The sequence below is a fragment of the Neoarius graeffei genome, chromosome 2 (genome assembly GCF_027579695.1).
Source record: "Neoarius graeffei isolate fNeoGra1 chromosome 2, fNeoGra1.pri, whole genome shotgun sequence".
NCBI lineage: Eukaryota > Metazoa > Chordata > Actinopteri > Siluriformes > Ariidae > Neoarius > Neoarius graeffei.
Genome location: NC_083570.1, coordinates 26455197 through 26473678, shown reverse-complemented (window position 1 = coordinate 26473678; position 18482 = coordinate 26455197). Strand labels below are relative to the sequence as shown.

At 45.1% G+C, this 18482-nt stretch overlaps 1 protein-coding gene across 1 annotated transcript in view; it reads right to left on the bottom strand.

Annotated features, from left to right (window-relative positions):
- The window catches only part of mei4 (meiosis-specific, MEI4 homolog (S. cerevisiae)), a 202349-nt gene that overhangs the window by 162930 nt on the left and 20937 nt on the right, over positions 1-18482 (bottom strand). Inside the window, exon 3 of the mRNA XM_060914032.1 lies at positions 7691-8196. Within this exon, the coding sequence (XP_060770015.1) occupies positions 7691-8196 (506 nt within the window). The remainder of the gene's footprint in view (positions 1-7690; positions 8197-18482) is intronic.

Genomic DNA, 18482 nt, shown 5'->3' with positions numbered 1-18482 from the left:
CTAATGTACAGGACGGGGCGGTCCTCCCCCTCCACCTGCTGGGACAAAACGGCCCCCAGCCCTCTGTCCGACGCATCCGTCTGCAACATAAAAGGGAGAGAGAAGTCAGGGGAGTGTAAAAGTGGCCCCCCACACAGTGCAGCCTTTACCTCAGAGAAAGCCCGCTGGCACTGCTCCGTCCACTGGACCGGATCTGGTGCCCCCTTTTTAGTGAGGTCAGTCAGCGGGCTGGTGACGTCCGAATAATTAGGCATAAACCTACGATAGTAGCCAGCCAGCCCCAGGAACTGTCTCACCCCCTTTTTGGTCTTGGGCCTTGGGCAGGCCGCAATCGCTGCTGTCTTATTAATTTGGGGACGCACCTGCCCGTTGCCCAAGTGGAAGCCCAGATACCGTACTTCCACCCGCCCAATCGCACACTTCTTCGGGTTGGCAGTGAGACCCGCCCGCCTCAGCGACCTAAGGACGGCCCTCAGGTGTTGCAGGTGCCGCTGCCAGTCATTACTATAAATGATGATGTCGTCCAGATATGCGGCCACATAGGTGACATGGGGCCGGAGAACCCTGTCCATCAGCCGCTGAAACGTAGCGGGCGCCCCAAACAGCCCAAACGGAAGTGTGACGAATTGGTGTAAGCCGAACGGTGTGGAAAAGGCCGTTTTCTCCCGGGATAATGGAGTCAAGGGGATCTGCCAATATCCCTTCGTCAAATCCAGTGTCGAGTAAAAGCGAGCCGTGCCTAGTCGATCGAGCAGCTCATCAATACGAGGCATTGGGTACGCATCAAATTTAGACACCGCGTTGACTTTTCTATAGTCCACACAGAACCGGACCGACCCGTCGGCCTTGGGGACCAAGACCACCGGGCTGCTCCAGTCACTGTGGGACTCCTCGACGATGCCCATTTCGAGCATGGCCTGAAGTTCTTCCCGAACCACCTTTTTTTTGTGTTCGGGTAGCCTGTAAGGGTGGCTACGCACTACCACCCCCCGGGGGCGTCTCTATGTGGTGCTCTATGAGGTTAGTGCGACCGGGCAGGGGCGAGAACACATCCGAAAACTCGGCCTGCAACTGGGCGACCTCCGTGAGTTGGGTCGGGGAGAGGTGGTCTCCACAGGGGACCGGAGAGGTACGTGATGCCAATGTCCCTTTTTGAACCTCCGGCCCCAGCTCCGCCTTCTCCGGAACTACCGACACCAACGCCACGGGGACCTCCTCGTTCCAGAGTTTAAGCAGATTGAGGTGGTAGATCTGTAGCGCCCCCTTCCTGTCCGTTCGCCTTACCTCATAGTCGACGTCCCCGACTCGCCGTGTGACCTCAAAGGGTCCTTGCCACTTGGTGATTAATTTGGAGCTCGACGTGGGCAACAGTACGAGTACCTTATCTCCCGGAGTGAACTCTCTAAGGCACGTGCCCTTGTTGTACAGGCGGGCTTGCCGTTCCTGGGCCTGCCGCAAATTCTCCTGAGTTAGGTGGGTGAGCGTGTGGAGTTTTGCGCGCAGGTCCATAACGTACTGAATTTCATTTTTACTCTGTGAAGGTCCCTCCTCCCAATTTGCCCGCAGTACATCTAAGATGCCGCGCGGCTTACGCCCGTATAATAATTCAAACGGGGAGAACCCCGTGGAGGCTTGGGGGACCTCTCGCACTGCAAATAACAAGGGTTCGAGCCATTTATCCCAGTTACGTGCGTCCTCACTTACGAATTTTTTAATTATATTCTTGAGGGTGTGATTGAACCGTTCAACTAAACCATCCGTTTGTGGGTGATAAACGCTGGTGCGGATCGGCTTAATACCCAATAGCCCATACAGTTCGCTCAGTGTTCGTGACATAAACGAGGTGCCTTGGTCAGTCAGAATCTCCTTCGGGATTCCAACCCGGGAGATGACGTGGAAGAGGGCCTCTGCAATACTGCGTGCTGAGATATTGCGAAGAGGCACCGCTTCCGGGTATCGCGTTGCATAGTCCACCAGAACCAATATAAAGCGGTACCCTCGTGTTGACCGATCTAATGGCCCGACGAGATCCATCCCAATTCTTTCGAACGGGGTCTCGATTAATGGTAGGGGGCGCAAAGGCGCTTTTGGAATGGCCGCTGGATTTACTAACTGGCATTCGCGGCACGCCGTACACCACTTACGGACGTCGCCGCGAATCCCCGGCCAATAGAATCGGGCCATTATCCGGGCTAGTGTCTTATCCTGCCCTAGGTGTCCAGCCATGGGATTAAAGTGAGCCGCCTGAAATACCAATTCCCGGCGGCTCTTTGGAATTAACAGCTGTGTGACTCGCTCTTTCGTCTGAGTGTCCTGCGTCACTCGGTATAATCTATCCTTCATAATAGAAAAATGGGGAAGGACGGGGTGGCGTTCGGCTGGAGCGTTTGACCATCGATTACTCTCACTTGGTCAAACACATGTCGCAGAGTCTCGTCTCGCGATTGTTCTAATAAGAAATCCGCGAGTGATTCCCCAACAGAAAGAGGAGGAGCCGGCGGCTCCTCACTCTGTCGCGTAGATGACGTAGACGGCTCTGCGACAGCAGCTCCAGCCAAGGCGACACCGGGACCTCCCCCTGTCAAATGGCAGGACCCACTCTTTACTAGGCGCATCATTAAACCCCGAAATACCGGCCAATCAGTCCCCAAAATTAAAGAGTGGGTAAGGCGAGGATTAACCGCCGCCTTCACTATAGATTTTTCCCCTCTGAAATATATGTGGACCGACACCAAAGGGTAGCTGTGAACATCCCCGTGCACACACAACACCTTCACCCCCTGTGCTCCCCCCAATGCCTCGTCTTGCACCAGGCTTTGGCGGATCGAGGTCTGATTGCAACCAGAATCCACCAACGCCTGATATGTAGCCCCTTGTACACTCACCGGTATGCAATACGCTCCGGCCCGATCGAGGGCAGCTTCTGGCGCGTCGGGGATCCGTACCACCGCACCCACCTCCATTGCTGCGCACTGTTGTTGCAGATGGCCCAGCTCCCCGCAGCGCCAGCAAACCGGCCCGGGCCTTCCCTCTGCACCTGTGCTCTGGGGCTCACTCACCTGAGGGGGGGGAGAGACAGACACAGAAGGGAGAAACGGGAGGGCACCACGGGTGCGGCGGGCCGGCTGGGGTGGAGCCGGCCCCCGCCTCCGTGGTGGGGGAATGGGGCGAGGACGGGACACAGAAGGGAGGGGAGAAAGAGAGAGAGAAGAGAAGAGAAGACATCGTCGGCCGTCCTGCCGCCGGAACAGCCGCCAAATGATCCTCCGCCAGTCCTACTGCCTGACCCAGCGACGCCGGGCGGTGGCACTGGACCCACTCCGCGGTTCCGGCTGGTAAGCGTGCGATGAACTGCTCCAGCGCCACCTGATCGATGATTCCCTCGGCGTCGCGATCGTCAGCCCTCAGCCACCTCCAGCAGGCGTCCCGGAGCTGCTGGCCAAACGCGAACGGCCGGCCGACTTCCTCCAACCGCAGCGCGCGGAAGCGCTGGCGCTGTTGTTCTGGCGTGCGCCCCACGCGCTGGAGGACGGCCCGGCGAAGGTCCGCGTAGGCCAGCCGGCGGTCGGCGGGGAGCTGTAGCGCGGCCAGCTGCACCTCTCCCGTCAGGAGGGGGAGGAGGCGCGCCGCGCGCTGCTCCATCGGCCACCCCGAGGCTTCGGCGACCTGCTCGAACAAGGTGAGAAACGCCTCGGGGTCGTCCTGCGAGCCCATCTTGGTCACGGTGAGGGGAGACGGGCCCGCGGCCGGGGCGCTGGTGGACCCCACCGACGCGAGGAGATGCCGGAACGCCTCGCAATCTTCCTGCTGGGCCAGCACCAGGGCTTCGAAGCGCCGCTCTTGCTCCTTTCGGAGCGTGACGAGCGCCTGGTGCTGGCTTTGCTGAGCCGTGGCGAGGGCGTGGACCAGGTCCGCGAACGGGGAGGATTCCATGGGGCTGCAAGGTTGGTGCTCCACCTTCCCGGGTTTCAGCACCACTGTAAAGCTCTTTGAAGTGTGGGTGGAGCACAGGGGACGGCAGGACAACGCTTCAGATATAACAAGGCTTTTTATTCCCAGACTTTTCAGTATTTTTGCCAGTTCTTAATCTGCTCGCGTTACACACACACACACACACACACACACACACACTGTGTTCTTGTCCCGGGATGAGCTCTCCTCTGCTCTCCCTCTGCCTCCTTAAATAGGGCGCGGTTACTGGGAAAACACACAAAACACAGGTTAATTACTGTCAGGTGAAGTGATTCTGCCACTCACTTTCCCTGGCTCCGCCCTCCTGTCACAGACCGGCGCTTGACCACGCCCCCGTTGCCACAATGATATTGTATCATTTAGTGTTTCTAGCTAAAAATCAGTGATGGACATCACTTGGAAACCCAAAGGTGCAAGTAATTTTAGCAAGTTATCTTGCAATCCTGGAATAAAAATCAATATATAGGTTCAGTAGACACTCACCTGGATACTACAGATTTGTCACTAGGAACTGCTTCTGTAATTATAAAAAAAGACTATCCTGTGCTTGGGAGCAATTGGATCCTAGCCACAACTGTAGATCAGCTTTAAACCTCCAAAAGCACTGAATGATTTGGTTAGGACGGATACGTTTTTCCTACATGGCTCAAGAGCTAGCTGCTGCATTGAACCAGGTGTTCAGTTGCACAAACCTGCAGCACCGTGAGCCATCTTGACTTCATTTGATTGCCCCTGATGTGTTAAAGTGTTCAAAAATGAGCAACACTGCATCAGAGTCCTCGGCAAACTATAAAACCTGAGTGCTGCTCACATGTGGCGTTTACTGATATATACAAGGCTGTACCTGGTTAATATGGAAAGAAGCATTTTCAAATCTAACACTTTTTCCCTGCATTAAACTCCATCTGCTTGGAAAACACTGAAACAGACTGAATCCCATGGGATTACATTATAGAGTATTTCATCCAAACAACTTCAAATCATATTGTATTGAATAGTGTATACACACACACCCTCTCATTAAAACACAAACACACAGGGATACAATTTCCTGTGATGTACTGCAAAGGGCATCTTGCCCTCAGGTCAAAGCAATGATTATGGCCATCAAGCCTGACAGAGAAATGAAGCTTAAGCTATGCTTACTGGAGATGAAGCTATGCTCAGCTCCAAAAGAGTCTTTTTCAAAAAAAAAATAAAATAAAATAATTTTTTTAAAAAGGATATATACACGGGCGGCACGGTGGTGTAGTGGTTAGTGCTGTCGCCTCACAGCAAGAAGGTCCGGGTTCGAGCCCCGTGGCCGGCGAGGGCCTTTCTGTGTGGAGTTTGCATGTTCTCCCCGTGTCCGCGTGGGTTTCCTCCGGGTGCTCCGGTTTCCCCCACAGTCCAAAGACATGCAGGTTAGGTTAACTGGTGACTCCTAAATTGACCGTAGGTGTGAATGTGAGTGTGAATGGTTGTCTGTATCTATGTGTCAGCCCTGTGATGACCTGGCGACTTGTCCAGGGTGTACCCCGCCTTTCGCCCGTAGTCAGCTGGGATAGGCTCCAGCTTGCCTGCGACCCTGTAGAACAGGATAAAGCGGCTAGAGATAATGAGATGAGATGGGCTATATACACAAGGCTGTGTATATACCCTAACCCATAACTACATCATCGCTTGTTTACCGCAATGCATTATGGGCAATACCCGGGGTCAGCTCTGCCGTATTGTTTACTTTCGCCTTTATTAAACACTGTATTGTTCTGTCTAACCAGTTTTAACCATCCCTAAAGTGAATTGCTGTGTGCCTTACTGTGTCTCCACAACAAAGAGAACACCCAATTTGAGATTTTATCAGCTGCCAGTTGAGAAGGAAAGGTACAAGTTTAATCCGCAATGAAAACCTTTGAACTGAATTGAAATGAACAAGTGTTTGGAGCTTACATTTCTCTGGTGGGAAAAAGATGTACTTAAACTGTGACCCAGCAATATTTCCATGGTCTGCGGAATGGCCTTTGGTTATAGAAGATAACAATCGACACTGTTCATTGTCTGAAACTAGCAATATTCCAAAGCCTGTAAAACAAAGAAGCATGCTTTGGCCTTTGTCTCTCAACGTGCCGAAGCACCCAGCAGCTAAACGAGCCTGTCGGACTGATAAGACTCCCCCAAGCCATGAAGGGTTCTCTTTCGGGTATGTATAATGTTCAGTGTACCTCACTAGCGGCATTTATTAACGCATCACCATCTGGGTCACATAGGTATCGACTTAATCCACTGTTTATTAAGTCCTTCACCCTGTAAAACACACCAAAAATTAAGTTCAATCCATGTTCAACAAATAAATCCAGATTAGGCTTACAAAATAGTTTATTTCTTAAGATTTGATTAGATGTAGCAAAACGCTTCAACATTAGGAATGAAATTATTTAGCATACAAATTATGTTCGTACATTTTTTAGGCCTATGAAGTTTTGCTATACCTGGCCGCAGGCCTAACATGAATGTAACTTCGCCATGAATGCTATAGACATTACAGCCAATTTCAGAGAGGCTTACGTACAATTCCCGATATTCAGATAGATTTGTTTTCTCGATAAAGTTTAGCTGGTGCAATATACGTCCTCAGAAATAAGACATTCTGAGATTTGATGTTGTACAGTGTGGTAGACTCGGTCTAGACTCTTACCTTCTCACCAAGCTTGATTGGGATTCCGATTTTCCTGCTGTAAACCCTCGACATGTTATCCACCGCTTTAAATTACCAATTTCATTGTCTTCCACGACAGAGCATGGCAAAAATCACTCCTCTCACATCACGCTCACGTAAAATTAATCTGACATCCGTCATATCGCTCAACTACCGACCCTGGCTATCCCCCACAATGCACTGCGGTAAACAAGTGATGTAGTTATGCTTGGGGGCTATTGAGGGAGAAGATACGATTTAACTGAAAATAAACAAAAGTTGTAAACAAATTGTTTACAAACAGGAAAAATCAACAAATGACCAAGTTTTGTTCCTCAAGGGAAGATCTACCCAAAACATCGAACAGAACTGAAATCGAATGAGAATTGAGAGAAAAATTCTAGAGAGGGGCCTGGAAAATTCGTTAATTTGGCCTAATTACTAACTCGTTAGTAAAAAAAAAAAAAACACCACAATGACCAAGTTTTGTGCGGAGTGAGGAGTTCTTTCAAACAAAATCGGAATGGAAATCTGTGGAGAACTGAGAGAAGATGCAATTCAAATGAATTGTGGACGATGGCCAGATGCCATGGCAATAGCTCATCGACCTTATGGCCAGATGAGCTAATAAATTTCAGTATTAAAATATTCTCAGTATTATTCTGTTCAGTATGAAATATGGATTCCATAGCGCCATAGTTCCATGATGCATTTTTTTAGTGTGCCTGCCATTACATCCATATTAACAGAGTCAACTGATCACTGATGCTCACTGCTATCTACTGTGCACTTTTTGCATTGTAGCATGTGAAACATTTACACAATAATTCTTACTTTGAGCATGTCAAAGCGTAAGCAGGTATTGTATTTGTAAAAAGTTACCAGTTCGTTGGTGAATGTTTCAGCTATGAGCTGTGTTGTTGAAGACAGCATTGGACCAATACTAGGAATGCATCGATACCAATACCATCATACATATATTATAGAAAATGTTATATTTATAGGGTATGCATTTTAACAAAACTAGCCTAGAACGTCACCTACCTTATTAAGCTGACTATTTGTGAGCAGCAGCTCCAGCAGTTCCTCTAGCAACTCCTCTGCTTTCTCCAAAACCTTCTGCTTGCCAACTCCCCTCTCCAGGGCCTGTGCCACCAGCCGTGATGCCTGGAGCAAACGATCCAGCTGAGAAAGGTCTCCCAACCTTCCTCCTCCAGCTTCTCGATGGGCCTCCACAACAGATTCAATCATGCTAAGAGCTGTGTCCTCCATCACCGCATCACCTGGGTCCATCTGTGTATTCCTCCCTGACCCGCGTAATGCACTCAGATTCTGCAGAAAGCGCATGTGTTTTGAGAGTACACACTCCTGGGTGCCTCGGTGGAATGACGAGTGACAGGACGGGATGGAATACAGAGGCACTGTAGAAGAGAGGCCAGCGTCAACAGGATCAGGCGTTAGGGAAAGGGTCTGGGTGTCACAGCCGGAGTCGTTTTCCGAAAGCTGGGCCTCTGTGAGATCCTGGGAGAAGAGCTTTAATACATCACCACCTGGAGGAAGACGACCAAGATCTGGTGATCAGATTATTGTACTGTATACTCTGAACATAGTACATGATAATTACCATGATAGCCAATATTTATTTTTTGGTACATAATGCTGCTTACAAATTTGCATAAAAAGAAGTCACATTTCAACAAAAGGGCTAAAGATACATCCACATAGATAACAGAGTGCATTTGGTAACTACTATAGTTTCCAAACACTGATGCTGAATATTGCCCGATACATGTATATTGAAAGGAGAGCTTCAGACTGGACAATAAGATTTGCCATATCACTCCCCCCCCCATGTCCTTCAGAAACAGAATTTTGTTTCTGTGTGATGTGATGTGATATGATGATGGTGAACTGCTACACCCCCCCACTACAGAGCAAATGCTGTAATTAACATCTGGACCATGGAGAAAGTCTATTACCATGCAAACCCTCTTAAGTGATATCATTTCAGGGCTCTACATTAACTTTTGAAACCGCTTGTCCTGTCAGGCAAGTTGAAAGGAAATTTACTTGTCCAAATGTGAAGTTGACTTGTCCGAAGAAATATTTGAGAAAAAAACCTCCACAAATAAACTATTTGTAACCCAACAATCTTTATTGCATTTGTTTCCGAATTCACAACATATGCATAATATCTATGAATCAAAAGTAATCAATACTTGATATACTGAAGCAAAAGTTCAAAAATATAGTAAAACAGACTGATTGATACCATAATTCACCAATTATTATGCTGAAGTTCAGAAGCAATATATTCCAATAGAGTAAAAATTATGAACATAAAATTTTAAGAACAAAATACCACATCAACAAATCCACGTGTATGACACGATTACAGACATCCCAACCTGCAGAAACTCATTTCAGGGAGATGCCGCATGACCCATCAGTTGGGATGTCTGTAAACCAAATCAGGATGCTCTTTGTCTAGCATGCGCTACATGAACAGGCACACACGCAGACTCTCTCTCGCTCACTCAGTCATATGCGCAATGCAGACATTAATGTTTCGTGCGCATGCTCTTGCTCGCTTGCTCTACATTCCGGGAGATATTCTCCAATTTGCGGGCATCAGGGAGCCACCATCAATATGCAGGAGACTCCCGGAACTTCCGGGAGACTTGGGATGTCTGCGATTAAAACCAATCATAAATGACCGTTTACTTTTCAGCTCAAACACACGAAGCGGTATTGGCCGGTTTTGCAAGTGGAATATTGCGCATGCACACATCGCCCTTTCCGAATAGAAACATCCGGCGATTCATCAAAACAATATGTCGAGTGAGATGCTTCGGAAATCATGTGAATAGACTGATAAATTTGATATGTAACCCGAATATCGACGTATTTTGGCACTTGTCCAATCAGACAAGTAACTGAGACGATGAACTTGTCTGACAAAGTATCACTTGTCCCGGACAAGCGTGAATGTCGAGCCCTGCATTTATCTTCCTCCTGATGGACCAAATTAGACAGATTTATCCACACAAAAGCAGTGGATGAGATGTCAGTGCTTCGTTATACAAGAATTCACTAAGGACCTCCTTTGCTGTTCAAAGTATATGTGAGCATAGTTTATATAGTTTTATTACAATGAGCTTAACTACAGGTAATAACTCCTTCCGTTTATTTATGGTCACGACTTTCACTTTGAAATCAATCAATCATTCTTGACCTTGCTAATGGGTAATTAAAAAAAAAAAAACACACACACACATGCTAATTCTAGTGACTAGCAGCTACAGGTGACTCATAACCAGCTTTTTTTTTAAATTTACTTTATCAATAATGACGTACAATTTATGTATAGATGTACATGATAATTATGGGGCACAGTGTTACAGACAATCTCATAAACCTACAGTCCCAATCAAATGGGAGTTTGGAAAATATGCAGATACCTTCAGAGGTTGCTTAGGTTAATGTATTATATGTTTCATTTAAAATGGTTTAAAATGTACTTTAGTGCACTTAATCTACACAATCATGCATAATGAAGAAACAGGTTTTGGAAGTTTATCAAAAATCTCATTTCAATAATTATTCAGACCCTTGGCTTAGGTAATCCACAAGGAGTTCAACTCTGTTTGCTGTGATTATCTTGAGGTTTCTCTAGAACTTTACTGGAGTCTCTCTGTGGGGAAATGAAGTTCAGAAAATCCCCACAGAGCATGTCAAACCAAAAACCAAAGTCCAAGGAACTCTTTAGACTTCCAATCAAATAGTGTCGAGACAGAATTGGGAAAAGGGTATAAAACCATTTCCATAGCTTTGAATATTCTCAGAAGCACTCAATTATTTAATTACTTTGGAACCACCAGAACTATTCCTAGAGCTGGCCGTACAACCAAAGTCTTTAATTGTGCTCGAAGGTCCTTGGACTGAGAGGTGACCAAGAAACCAATGGTTACTGCAAATAAGAGAGCTTCAGAATTCCTCTGCAGAGATGGAAGAACCTGCCAGAATGGTGGGGGAACTCAGAAATACTTAATTAGCCAAGTCTTTAGAAGCCACTTCAAAGTAGAAGACATATGAAAGGCCTTGGTGCACAAGCTTAAAAAAATCCTCTCGCCTGGTGAGACAAAAATGAGACTTCTTGCAATGAACGCCAACTGTTATGCAAGGAGAAACCAGGTGCTGTTCATTAACTGAATAACTTTGTTACAGTGAAACATGTTGATGGCAGCATCATGCTGTGGGGCTACTTGTTAGTGGCAGTGACATGGAGACTGGGCAGAATTAAGGGAAGGACAAAGGCAGCCCCCAGAGAGTTCTTAGAACTCAGCCCCCAGAGAGTTCTTCTACTTGTTAGTGGCAGTGACATGGAGACTGGGCAGAATTAAGGGAAGGACAAAGGCAGCCCCCAGAGAGTTCTTAGAAGAAAACTTGCTTGAGCATGCACAAAACTTTAGACAAGATTCAACAGGAAAAGACCTAAAGCATACAGTCAAGACAATGTTGGAGTGGCTTTTGGACAAATTTCTGCATGTCCTTGAGTGGCCCAGACTTGAACCACATTGAACTTCTTTAGAGAAACCTGGATGGCAGAAGTTCCCCACTCAATCTGATTGAGCTTGAGGAGATCTGCCATGAAGAATGGGAAAAATCTGGTGTACAAACTTAACCAAGGGGACTCAAAGCTGTAATTGCTGCCAAAAGTGCTTCACTTCTCCAAAGTACTAAATAAAGAGTCCAAACACTTCTCCAAAGTAGTAAAAATTTCAGGTGTTTTATTCTGAATAAATCTGCAAAATTTAACCCACAATGCTAAAATTTATGTAGATTAATGGCCAAAAAGTAAGTTATAATTCTTAAATATGGATCAACAATCCATATTTAAGAATTATAACTTAAATATGGGGGGGGGATTATGGAATAAAAGTATTTCATGGTCAGAACAGATCCTTTTTATTTTTCAAGAATTATTATAGCAGCATTTTTCACAAATTGCTACTGTCATTTCACCAGTTTGTTTACATTCTAAACCAAAATGATTTTGTCGGACGTTTTGGATAAAGTTTATTTATTGAATTTGCAAAAAATAAAAATGCTCAGTTTCTTAAAATCCAGTGAACGTGGATAGAATAAAAGAGTTATTCCACTCAATCTGGTTGTACATGGCTTATAGCCAACTCAGCACTATGCGCCTCATCAGCCATCAGCTCATATATGACAAGATTGAGTGGAATAACTTAAATTTATATTTTATATACCCATATTATACACAATAAAAAAAAAAAACACATGTTAAATGTGCTGGTTTCCATACACATCACAGCACTGAGACAGCTCTTCTGCGTGTTGTTAATGATCTCCACCAGTCTGCTGCTAGCGGTTCTCTCAACATTCTCCTCCTCCTTGCTGTAAGTGCTGCTTTTGACACCGTTAGCAATGATGTACTCATTTCCCATCTCTCCTCTATCTGCATCATTGACATAGCTCTTCAGTGGTTCAGGTCATATCTTACAAACGAAAAACAGTTCACGCAAGTCTGCCACCTCTTCTGTTAAGTGTGGGGTCCCTCAGGGATCAGTTCTTGGACATCTCTTTTTAATCTGCATCTTACCCCTTGATCATATTCAGGCTTTCATCTAAACGGGGGAACAGGGGCGCTGCGCCCTCTTACTCTCGGCGTGCGCCCCCTTACCGACTCCGTGAAAACATCCCAGCAACACTACGTGACAATGTGTCTGATCATCAAATACGTTATAATTGCTCCAAAAATATTCCAATCATAGTAGATACACCGCCAGACGGTGCAAAAACAATCCGAATTGGCGTTTTCCAGACTGAGGCGCCATGTTGTTTAGTTGTTTACTTGTCGCGGCTGCTCTCGCGAGATTTGACATGGGTTACATACAAGGTCAGCTGACTTGTAGCGCGAGATTTCTCGAGACTGAATGACCTTTCACCCACCGGCGCGGGAGCTTTTGACGGAAGTAGTTGGCAAGTTGTTTTTGTTGACACTTGGGAATTTAAAGATGTTATCCCGCGGCACGAAGCGGAAGAAAGCCAAAGACTGTCCGGGGCAGAAGAAGATTAGGCCAAAAAAAAAAAAAAAGTGTGTTTCCAGTAACCCGACCGATCGAGAATTTCCGCGTCGAAATTGCCGACCGTAAAGTTTTTATTACAAATTTCCCTCGATATTTTAGTGTAAGCGGCGTTAGTTTGTCATAATTTTTTGTTTCAACGCATTCAAGTTGTGAAAGAAATGATAAAAAGTAAAATGTTTCGCCACTTCTATCAGCCTTCCTCCATAAACTGAGCTGAGCCGCCATTTTGAATCCTCATTCAAGGCTGTAATGCAAATTGCTTCCTTTTCAGTATACAAGTGCACTTCCATGGCAGGGAAAAACACTACATTTTGCCGCCTATGTAGTCCCCTATTTATACAAATAGGAGTCATTCAGGATTCAGCCATGTTTTTGCTCAACCCAAGTTCTACAGTAGGCTAGGCTAGGCCGTCTGCTTTTAATGGAAGTAGCCTAGCCTAGGACGTTATTTTCACGTTATTTCTTGATAAGGTGTTTTCACGTTATTACATGAAAATATCATGAAATATTGCTTCCGTAGATCATAACTCGAACTCTCGCGATATTTTTTTTATTCGTTTAAAGATTTAAAACACTTATTTTATTATGATGTGTGGTATAAAGGATTCTGTGCCAAAATACTATTTTGTAAGATGTTTACTTGTGTTAATTTTTTTGAACAAAATTTAAAAAAAGAAAAAAAAAAACTTTCCTACCTACCGACCTTATTTTAGTATTTCATGTTACCGGAAACACTTTTTTTTTTTGGCCTTACTTCTTTCTTTTTCAATGTTGACAGACAATTTGTTACAATTTCCCTCTCAGATAGCCTCAGAATGTCCCATTGGAGCATTTTTCAAAGGCTTTGCATGGCGGGGGGGGACAACCAGCACCATCCCCCCCCCCCCGCTTCGCTCCCTCGCCATGGTGAGCGCCCTCATACTAAATTTTTCTAGAAAAAACCCTGATATTATTCCTAGCCATGGCCTTAATGTTCACTGCTATGCAGATGAAATTCAGCTGCATCTCATTACAGAGACTCTTCCCAGAACAGTAACTGACCATCACAGATTTAAAGCTTTGGTCGCATGAACACTTTCAAGTAAAACATTAAGAAAACAGAAGTTCTACTGGTTGGCCCCAAATCATCCACTTTTTCTGTTAGTATCGATGGCGTGCTTGTTAAGACTGCTCCTGTTGTCAGAAATCCTGGATTTGATCCATCACTCAATTTTGATTTAAGTCAGTCACTCACCAAACTTGCTTTCTTTCACCTCTGTAACATTGCTCATGTTTATCCACTTTTGATTAGTGATGATCCACAAACTCTGGTTCATGCTTTCGTTATGTCTCATTTAGATTACTGTAATTCACTCTTCATAGGCCTTCCTGCAAAGTCTTTACAAAAGCTACAATATATTCAGAACTCTGCAGCTAGAGTTCTAACTCATACCAATCACTCTGCTCACATCACCCCCATCCTCTCTCAACTACACTGGCTGGTATATTGGTTCTGTCCCGCATCAAATTTAAAATCTTCCCCATCTCTTTTGAAGCCCTGCATAATCTTGCGCTGATCTACCTTAAGGAACTACTGCAGGGTTTCCCCAGGTTTGACCACCATAAATTTAAGACTTTAAGACCTTTTTAAGACCACTTAAATGAGAATTAAGACCTACATCGCACCCATTATGCGATCGTAGAACACCAGATCAAATTCCCAATAATGACAAATGTTTCAAGTAAAAATACTTTTATTATAAAAGTTATATACTTAAAAAGTCATTATGTGCATTGCTTGTCGAATCTTCACATTCAAGACAAGTAAGACCGAATTTTGTTATGTAAGACATTTTGTTTTTTCCACAGGAGAATGTTGTAGCGACTTCCGAGTCTGGGAACACAGCCTTAAAGAGTTCGCTTATGCCCTCATTCGAGCTGTATGAGTGGTGTTCCATAATTGTTTTTAAAATCCAGAGCACCTCTGCCCGAAGTGTCGGGGTTCCACCGACACCCATCATGCCACTGCTCGGCCCTTGTGTTGTTGCTAGCCTTGCCGATGATGTCTGGCTTGGCTGATGCTGCTGACGTTCGACAGTGGTGCTAGTGCCAACTCCAGGTGCATTCGGAGATTGAACCGTGCAGAACTGAGTGATGGGCTGGTGGCGGTGGAGGGCAGATGCAATGTGCTTTAAGCTCTTCACGTGAGACTCTAAAGCGAAATGACCTATAGTGGACAACTTGAAGGTCTTTCGACAAACACAGCATCTTGCTTCAATGTCACTTCCAGGAACCTCCCTCACCCAATCACGATATCTTTCATCTGAAAGCCACTGCTGATTAAAACGACACTTCCCCATGCTGCGATTCGCAGAGTCTCCTCTCCACCACGGACTCCGACGATTGCGCCAGCGCGAAAATGTACCAATATTGTTTCTTTCTTTGCGCATACTCCAAGAAATTCACTGATGTTACGCAAAACCCACGTTTTCACATTGTAGAATAGTATGAGTAAATTTAAGACCTTTGTTTAAAAAAATTAAGACTGGAGCAAAGCAATTTAAGACTTTTTAAGGCCTTAATTTTGGAATATTAAATTTAAGACTTTAAGACTTAAGACCCCGCGGCTACCATGTACTGACCCCCTACACCCAATTTCACTTACTAAGGTCTTCTAGCAACAACCTACTGTGCCTGCTGTCCCACGCACCATACTTTCCACCATGGAAGCAGGTCCTTTAGTACCATTTCCCCCCCCAAACTCTGGAATTCTCTTCCTCAGTCTCTGCATGACCATGCTTCTCTCTCTACTTTCAAATCTCAATTGAAAGCTTCTTTCTTTCTTCCTGCTTAGTTTTTTTTCCTCTTACCTATAAAACAACCTTGGAACAGGCAGGTTATAGAAAAGGAAGAGCAGATCAAATCATCTTGCAGAATATCTTAGAACAGTTGAATGAATGACAAGCAACCCTATATGTGAACTTCATAGACTGAGAAGGCTTTCGATTCTATCCATCGTGAAAGCTTGTGGGTAATCATGCAGAAATATGGAATCCCTGAGAAGATCATGCGAATAGTGAAATTGTTCTATGAAGATTTTAAGTGTGCCATAGGAGATCAGAGGGGAACAGGAGAGTGGTTTGACAAATACCGGAGTTAAACAAGGCTGCAACAGGTCAGGATTTTTGTTCTTGATTGTGATGAACTGGGTAATGAGCAGAACTGTCGGTCAAGGTGAGAATGGTACAAGGTGGAAATGTACATCAAAGCTTGACGATTTGGATTGTGCCGACGACATAGTTCTGCTCTCCTCTACTATGCAAAATATTCAAGTAAAAACGATGAAGTTGGATGAAGAAGCCAGAAGAGTAGAACTCAAGATCAACCTGGAAAAGATAACAATCGGCAGGTAGGATATTGAGGACGTTGAGGAGTTCATATATGTGGGCACTAAAGTTTGTAAAGAAGGAAGTAGAATGAAGGATCTCAGAAACAGACTTTCAAAAGCAAGAGGGGCGTTTGTCAGACTGAAGAGAATTTGAAGCTCGAACAACATCTCTTGAAAAACAAAGTTAAGGCTGTATAAGTTGCTTGTGTTGCCCATCTCACTGTATGGATGCGAAACATGGAAGATGAATAAAGGAGACAATAGGGTAGTTAATATTTTTAACAACAAATGCTTGAGAAGGATCCTCCGCATCTGTTGACAAGCTCACATATGCATGGATAAGTTATTAGAGCATGAAACCACTGAGCAAAGAGGTGAAACTTCGCAGATGGAAGACAAGATTGTGACAATGATTGTAATGTGGCAATGGCCTGGGCACCAGAAGGGAAAAGGAAAAAAGGAAGACCAAACACAACATGGAGATGGACTGTAGAGCAGGAAAGGGGAGAGATGGGCTGGAGTACACGGGAAGAGGTTGTGGCGGCTGACAGGAAGAGGTGGAGGAGCTTTGTGAAGGCTCTGTGCCACAAGGAGGATAGGTAACAGGTAAGGGAACATAAAATAACCTTGGGACAGTGAAAGGCACTATAGAAATTGAACTTGTTTTTTGGCATTATTAAATAAAAAAACTTCCCCTTAATAAAAATCAGTCAATAGGCCGACTAAAATCAGCTTATGACTCCACAAAACAGGGAGCAAAACAATGAAATCTAAGCACCAAATGCTCAGCGTATGTGTGGTATTTTACCAGGGCTTTAATGAACTGCACAGAAATCAATACGCTCTGTGAAAATAATAAGCAAGGTCAAAGTTCTATTCAAGCACTTCATAACTGAATGTGCATGTACATTCCCTCTTTAAAGAGCACTTGTGAATAAGAATTGATCAAAACAGGCGGGCAAATATCAGCTCATTCTCATGACGGTAGTGAGTGCCCACATTCCTCAGAGTTCTCAGATATACAGTCTCTTACAAAAAGTATTCATCCCCCTTGGTGTTTGTCCTGTTTTGTTGCATTACAAGCTGGAATTAAAATGGATTTTTGGAGGGTTAGCACCATTTGATTTACACAACATGCCTACCACTTTAAAGGTGAAAATTGTTGTTTTATCGTGACCCAAACAATAAGTAAGATGAAAAAACAAATCTGGAGTGTGCATAAGTATTCACCCCCTTCCATATGAAACCTCTAAATAAGAGCTGGTCCAACCAATTCACTTCATAAGTCACATAGGCCAAGTTTACATTAGACCGTATCTGTCTCGTTTTCTTCGCGGATGCACTGTCCGTTTACATTAAACCGCCTGGAAACGCCGGGAAACGGGAATCCGCCAGGGTCCACGTATTCAATCCAGATCGTGTGTGGTCCGGTGCTGTGTAAACATTGAGAATACGCGGATACGCTGTGCTGAGCTCTAGCTGGCGTCGTCATTGGACAACGTCACTGTGACATCCACCTTCCTGATTCGCTGGCGTTGGTCATGTGACGCGACTGCTGAAAAACGGCGCGGACTTCCGCCTTGTATCACCTTTCATTAAAGAGTATAAAAGTATGAAAATACTGCAAATACTGATGCAAATACTGCCCATTGTGTAGTTATGATTGTCTTTAGGCTTGCCATCCTTCCACTTGCAAGTGGTAAGTGATATGCACTGAGATCACACACACAGCGGCTCAGTCCCGAATCACTGCTCGTGCGCTATACTCGCGCGCTCTGTGAGCTGCGCAGGGCCGGAGTGCGCACCCTCTAGAGGGCACTCGCTGTTCAGGGTGGAGTGATTTGGAGCGCAGGATGCCTGCGGAGCCGAGCGTATCCGTGTATTGGTGTTGCTGTGTGCACGCGAATCGTGTATTGGTGTTGCTGTGTGCACACTAATCGTTTTAAAAACGTTAATCTGATGATCCGCTGATACGGTCTAATGTAAACCCCACCTAAATTAGTTGATTAAGATCCACCTGTGTGCAAAGTGTCACATGATATCTGTACAAAATCAACCTGTTCTGGAAGGACTCTGACTCTGCAACATGACTAAGCAAGCAACATGAAACCCAAGGAGCACTCCAAACAGGCCAGAGACAAAGTTGTGGAGAAGTATAGATCAGGGTTGGGTTATAAGAAATATCCTAAACTTTAAATATCCCCCAGCGCACCATTAAATTCATTATATAAAAATGGAAACAATATGGCACCACTACAAACCTGACAAGAGAAGGCCACCCACCAAAACTCAAGGAGGGCATTAATCAGAGATGCAACAAAGACACCAAATATAACACTGAAGGAGCTGCAAAGAT